General features: G+C 33.7%; 1 protein-coding gene across 4 annotated transcripts; it reads left to right on the forward strand.

Moving 5' to 3' along the window:
- Positions 1–1,463: 1,463 nt before the first annotated feature.
- LOC18586983 (DNAse I-like superfamily protein) lies at positions 1,464–6,778 on the forward strand. Of its 4 annotated transcripts, XM_088802687.1 has the most exons (10): positions 1,645–1,813; positions 2,214–2,312; positions 2,454–2,529; positions 3,499–3,580; positions 3,687–3,791; positions 4,291–4,798; positions 4,909–5,102; positions 5,226–5,334; positions 5,845–5,993; positions 6,075–6,778. In XM_088802687.1, exons 2-10 carry the CDS (start codon positions 2,247–2,249, stop codon positions 6,217–6,219), a joined length of 1,434 nt encoding a protein of 477 aa, XP_088658813.1. In that variant the 5' UTR covers positions 1,645–1,813; positions 2,214–2,246; the 3' UTR covers positions 6,220–6,778. The 4 variants fall into 4 exon arrangements, with proteins under 4 accessions (XP_088658815.1, XP_088658814.1, XP_088658816.1 ...); XM_088802689.1 differs by lacking the exon at positions 6,075–6,778 and having other exon boundaries at positions 1,464–2,312; positions 5,790–5,977; XM_088802688.1 differs by lacking the exon at positions 6,075–6,778 and having other exon boundaries at positions 1,464–2,312; positions 5,826–5,977.
- The last annotated feature ends 423 nt before the right edge of the window (positions 6,779–7,201 follow it).

A 7,201-nucleotide genomic window follows, 5' to 3' on the forward strand; every position in this document is an offset into this window, starting at 1 on the left:
AAAGGCCAGGGAATACCTTTGACCGGCTTGAGCGGCTAAAAGACTCTATATCCTATGATCTGAGTACGAGAGAAAGTTTCATACTGTTTTTAACTAATATTTATGTTCTTCCCTTTGTTGTTGCTTGGTTGACAGCAAGAAATGGCATAAGACTAACAATTATTGCAGATTTCAAAGTCAATGGAGCTGGTCAAATATAGGGTTATGGAGCTGCTTGAGTACGTCCATAGGGGCTCGAAATTTTATATTAAAGATTAATTGTTATATAAAATTTTATGGTATTTATGTAATTGGCTCAATGATAGATAATATATATATTTTTTAATAAAAGTTGAGTTAAATTTATTATATTTTAAATTAAAAAGAAAGAAGAAAACCCATGCAAATGCATTCCTTATGAGAGACAACCTTGAATTCAATGAATATTAAATGATGAAACAGCTAAGTTTATACTAAAATAACAAATGGATGGATTGAATGGAAAAAGCCAAATACCATCCATTAGAATTCAGGGAAGGAACTCAGAAATTCTGCAACCATGCCTCCTCTACTTTGGGGATCTGTATGCTTCCATTAAAGGTGTAGCGACCGACATTGGGCATGGCTTGGCATGGCATGGCCTGTGTTGTTTGTCTTCTTTTGAAGACCGATATCCAATTGTGCAATCCTTATGCCTTTTGGACCAATAGATTTAATGCCTTGTTTTCTTATAGAAAAATTTATGTTGAATCAGTGATTTAACTCAAAGAAAGGTTTTTAAATTTTTGATCCAATGATTTGTATGACTAATAATTTGAAATCAACGTGTGTAAGTACATGATTTTTGTTTAATATTAGCATTTAAGTACTGCAATTGTTACTTACATGTATAACGGTTATTACGTTAATTTAAAGTAAAACTCGATAAAAATTTTAAAAAATAAAAATAATTTCGACATGACTTTATTTTATTAATCTTTAAATTTTTTTTGTACTCATTGTTACTGTTTCTATCTTTGGCTGAGTGTTTATGAGCATAATTAAAAGAATTCATTCCCTTTCTTTAACCTCTTCCCATAAATGTTGGAGTACCTCCATTCCATTATCCATGAACTTAACCTTTCTGTACATATTGTCATTGTTTTCTACACCTGCAATAATAGAGTCATACACTTTTAAACTACATCAGTTGGCCAACCTCATTGCACTTCTCATTGACCACATTCATTGCACCTAAAACACCTGTATAGAGACATCTAACACAACTCCAAACTTCTTTCACTGTTTTCATTTCTAGACCTTTCTTCATTACTGGTATTGCTTTTGGATGCCAAATAAAATTCTTGGCTTTACCTTTACCTACTACTTCCCAAGGCATAAAAGAATTTTCTTCAGTTTCCTTCAAGGCTCACAAACCCAAAAGCAATCGGAACAACAAAGAAAGAAAGAAAGAACAAACAACAAACTAAAACAAAAGCATCCAACTCTTTACACAAAAATGAAGACAGTTTTATTGAGGGGACATTTGAGATTCGATACTCACTTTTGACAGTTTCTTTTCCATTTGATTCTCTCGAGAAAATCTTTCTATCTTAACCCGACCAATCAAAAACCAAAAACAACCCATGTCTATATTTATAACATTAAACAAAAACAATTGGGTTCTTAACCTTGTCCTACAGTCCTGGCACATAAATCTAAGGCAACAGCTTTTTTGGTTAACTCCAATACCTTGACTTGTGACTTTTTACCAACTTCTCCTTTGCAGCCCATTGGCTTCTACCAGTTCTAGAACATTGGAAAAACATCATCCAACATTCTAACAGTTTTTCAGGTTACTTACCTTCCATTTCTGTCTTTCTTTGTATTCTTTGACCCATATGTCTCCTTTAATCTGTTCTTTTGACCAACTTCTCATGGAAAATGAGATAGAATAATTCTTTACTTCTGTATATAAAGCCATCAATTCAGTTGCCTTCCTTCTGAATAACCCATAATCATATTCTTCCTTCCTCCGTAGACTTCAAGTTGAAGCTATACCCTTTGTTTTTCCTCTCCTGGTTACTAGTTTTATGATCGACTTAAAAAAAAAAGAAAGTTTGGTCTTTTTTTTTTTGTTGGATTTTCAATGCACTCTATATGAAAGATTCTCAAATTTTACCAGTATTATTTCCTATTATATACATGTATTCAATCAAAATTTTCCTTCTCTTTAAAAGTTTAGGAGCCTTTAGATTTGCAGGTTCTAAGTTTTCCCGAGGTTTCTGATGATTGGAGTTGGACTTTCTGGCCTGAATCTAATGAATCAAGACAGGACAAACCAGCAGACTTCAGTAAATGCCTTATTCTTTTGCTTTAATTTAATATTAACTCTTATTCTCCCCAACCTTTGTGGCACTTCTGTTAGTATTTTCTATGTTCAATATTTTCAATGATATTTGTTAATCTTTCCTATTTCCTTTTTAATTTGTCAGTCTTTGATTGGTAAAATATTTAGTGTGAAGGGGAGAAATCAAAGTAAAGAGACTGAAGTTTCAATTGGTTCTTCTGGTGAGTGCTTATGGTATCAAATATTACCATTTACCAATTATCATCATTTTCTTCCCTAAGAAGATAGATTGGCACAGGGAATGTTCTTGCTGTCTCTTCTTTCATATTATAATTATAATTATAATTATTTTGTCAAAGATACTATTCTTTTTCCTTCCCCTTTTTCTTGGAAAGCAATCAGCAGAAGCTTATCTATGGCTCCATTTAGTTTTATTTTTGTTGCTTGCTTTTGTTTTTGTTTTTTTTTTGGTTTGTGGAATTAAAGGGTTTATTTGGTTTTGAATCAATTGGAATTCTGGGTTTTTACCATTTACTTTTAATAGGAGAAAACTTTTAAGAAGTAAATAGTAAGAACAAGTAGGAAATGAAAAAACTAAATGAAAAGTCTAGTTGTATAGAAGGATCTTGTTCTATCTTTGCTTTATCTGATTAGATGATAGTTCAAAGTTTAGTCCAAACTGCAATGATGATGATGATGAAAGCATGTATACGTATATGAGGTGAAAGAGTGGTGCCCATGTGGGGAATTTTGTGGTCCTTGTACAACAAAGAGATAATGGATATAATGTCTTGAACAGATATAATATAAGTAACAGACAAATGACTATGTAAGGGGGATAAATGGCAATTTGTTTGAGAATATATTCTTGTTTTAACTTTTTTCTAGGACTAAGAGTTAGAAAGGAAGCAAAGGAGAGGATATTTTTCTCTGGTTCTCTCTATCACTTCTGTCCAATAATAGTAATGTATTTGTTTTCTCTCCCTTTCCCTCTTATAAATTCTTCTTCCTAGTTCAAAGCAACTACTGGTAGAGAGTTAAGTGTTACAGTTCAAGCCACAATGTTTAGTCGTAAAAGAAAGTCTTTTTTTTTATCTGTCATGAATGCAGTTAATTCCCTTTCTTGTTGAACTTTCACTCTAATCTTTGTATCTGACTTGATTTCTTGCCTGTTGTTTTGTTTTCTGCAGAAGGACAATATAATTTGCCACTTGAACCTCTGCTTTCTAGAGGTGTAAGCACAAAAGTGCCTAGTGAGAATCTATCCTTCCGGTAGTCATTAGATTGGATTTTCTTCCTTTTTATCTCCATCCTTTTAAACACAGGCATGCTTATTGGATTAACTGAACTGTTCTGGCTCATTTGTTTGCTTTGTTAGTGTTTTCGTTGCGACATGGAATGTGGGAGGCAAATCTCCTGATACAAAACTCAATTTGGATGATATTCTTCAGGTCCGTGAAGAATCGGACATATATGTTTTAGGGTAATTCTCTTTCTGTCTCTCTCAGGTTTTGCCTTGAAATTCTCGGATTCATATTTAGTTTTGAGTTTCTGTTTGGAACTTAGAATTTCTTCTTCATGACAACAACATATGGATAGACTTAAAGAAAAGTTAAGATACCTTTCTTTCTCATAGTCTAGTGTGAAAAGCTTTTAACTGTATAGCTTATTCTCTGTCAGGGTGTTAAGATATATCTTTGGTAGGATGCTTTTGTAATTATAGTTTATTAATGGTCATATTTCATTGTTCCTTATGAACAATTTGATGCTGTATGTTATAACACACACTGTGGGAAGGTTGCTAGCGCCTGACATTGGGGTATAGGCATATAGCAGGACAAGCCTGTCAGTGTTGACAAGAAAAAAGTCATTTAAATGCTTTTGTTAAAAGATTTGACTACCATAATTTTGAGTAAAGATGCTTTTATCATGCAAATGACGTTTTTTTTTTCTTAATTTAAATTGTTCTTTTGGATCTTTAGTTTTCAGGAAGTTGTTCCATTGAATGCTGGAAATGTGCTAGTTATAGAAGATAATGAGCCTGCAGCAAAATGGCTTGCCTTAATTAATCAGTCACTGAACAAAGCACATAATGTGCCATTAAGAGGACCAAGATCCATTGCATCTTCTGGGGGCTCACTGGTTTTCCAGAAAACTTCACTTAGAAAGGTCAGTAAGGCTTTCAGGACCGAGAGTAAGAGGAGGCTGAAGAGTTGCAACTGCCCTACTGACTTGGGAAGGAAGAATAGCAAGGAATTCTGTTTCCGGTGCCCACAATCACAAACAAATGAAAATGAATTTTCTTCAGAAGAGGATGAAGATGGATCTAGCAATTTTGATACAAACCAGATTAAGTATGGCCTTGTGGCATGTAAGCAAATGGTTGGAATTTTCCTCACTGTGTGGACGAGGAAAGAGCTTGTGCAACATGTAAGCCACCTTAGAATCTCTTGCGTAGGTCGTGGAATCCTTGGTTGCCTTGGAAACAAAGTAAGTTGAGAACTGAACCAGCTAGAGATGCATTGTTTGCATATGGATATCTATATGAACATTTATGCCTTACAAATACGTTATGGTACAATATTCATTCTGTGATGCAGGGGTGTATTTCTGTAAGCATGATTTTCCACAAGACAAGCTTCTGTTTCTTGTGCAGTCATTTGGCATCAGGAGAGAAAGAAGGAGATGAACTTAGGAGAAATGTTGATGTGGTTGAGATACTTAGAAACACACAGTTTCCAAGGATCTGCAGAACATCTGGTTATAGGGTGCCTGAGAAAGTTCTAGATCATGAGTAAGTATCTATGAAGCCAAGATTTTTTTGAAGTCTTTCAAAGATCCTTGTTCTAATCTAATAGCAGTTTTCAACATATAAGAATCTCTGATAGTTGACTTCTTCCCTGGAAAATTTCCCCAGTCGGGTCATATGGCTAGGAGATTTGAATTACAGGATAGCTTTGAGTTACTCTGATACTGGAAAGCTGCTGAAAGAGGAAGCCTGGGATGCACTATATGATAAAGATCAGGTAGCTTCTTATACACCATAGATAAAAACTTGAAACTTTGTGAAGGTTTGGGCTCTGTGTCAAAGATTAAAATCATTTTGCTTCTCATAGCGTTCAAAAGAACAATATATCTTTTAGACTTGATCCATACTAAACTGGGACACCAAAGATGTTGATAAATTCTGACTGGTGACTTATATTTTTTAGTTTGGACAAATGACTGCTAATGTATGCTGCTGGAAATACATTAGCCAATCCCATCTTATGCTTTTCAGTAAATAAAGCACAAACTGTAACATTCATCATGGAATTTGACCAATAACGACAATCTTGGAATACAAAAATTATACTGAAACCATATTAGTTTTCTTTGCTACCTGGCATGGTGAATGCCTCAACCTGCTCAGTTTTTGCCTTGTGTTTCTAACTGAATTTATGATTAGTAGAGTTGCTTGTAAGCATCTCAATCATTGCAGGATTTTTCCAGTTACATCATACTAATATAGAACTAGTCACTCATTGGATACACAGCTCAAGATTGAAAGGGAAGCCGGGCGAGTGTTTAAGGGATGGAAAGAAGGCAAAATCTACTTTGCACCAACATACAAATACTCTGATGGCTCAAACAGGTATGCTGGAGAGACAGTAGAAACAAAAAGCAAAAGGAGAACTCCAGCTTGGTATGTACAGATAATTTATCAGTATTAACCAAACTAGAATGTTCAAAACTATAAGTTCTAAACAAGTTGGTAGTTTTCCAGGTGTGACAGAATCCTGTGGCATGGAAGCAAAATATATCAGCTCTCATATGGACGAAAGGAGTCCCGGTTCTCTGATCACAGGCCAGTATGTGCAACATTTTGGGTGAGTGTTGAGGCAACAGAGGATGGATCAAGGAAAAGATGACCTTTGCTTCATAACAACAAATAATTGCAGTAAAATAACAAGCTTCTTGAGCATACATTGGCAATGATTTTTTTGTTACATCCAATGCTGACTCTTTGGGGAACTTCATACCTTGAGTAGGAATAGCAAATGTAACCCCTTATTTGGATAAAGGAAAAAGAGAAATCAAAATCAAAATAAACTAATATCTTGAGCTTGTTTATGTAACCCTTTCTGTTCTTTTTATGGTTTAATGAGGAAGAAAAGCTTGAAGGATGAGATTCTCCTCATACATATGTTCCATGGAGCATCCATTTTACACATAGATAATGTTGTTTTTGGTCTGAGATATGGCTTGAAGCAGTCTTTTTGTCTTTACTTCTGTGGAATTGAAACAACTTCTCCATCAAGTCTCATTACAGAATCAAGCTTGATATGGATTGCCATGTAACATCAATCCAGTTGAAAGTACATTCTACCTATACTTCCTCTACAAGGCAGAAATGTCTATTGGTGATGTAACTGAAACCTATATATTTTTTTTGGGATAATTATGAAAATTCCCTCCACTTTATTGAAACTTGAAGTTCGAACTTTTTAACTTTTATTGTATTCAATTAAGACTACATATGGTCCTAGCTAAGTGCAATTGGCATTTAAAAGTATATATGGAATATAGAATATTTTGTTAATTTGTGCTACATTTTTACCTGGATAATGCTTGCTTTTATGCAATCTCAAGTTGTTGGAATTTCTTGCCTTAAAAGGTAAATATATATACATATATATATATATATATATATATATATATATATATATATATTCTTACTTATCTGTAGCATTAGATTATTCTAAATGTCATTTTTAATTATTGAACCATTAGAAACAATAATTCAATTATTTTATTAGAAAAAGCAGAATAACTAATTAATATTTCCATTTTCCCAAATTGTATTTCACTTTTTCTTATTAGAATATATTAACATTATGCTCCTTTTTTAAA

The sequence above is a fragment of the Theobroma cacao genome, chromosome 10 (assembly GCF_053813885.1).
Source record: "Theobroma cacao isolate CCN51 chromosome 10, ASM5381388v1, whole genome shotgun sequence".
NCBI classification, from domain to species: Eukaryota; Viridiplantae; Streptophyta; class Magnoliopsida; order Malvales; family Malvaceae; genus Theobroma; species Theobroma cacao.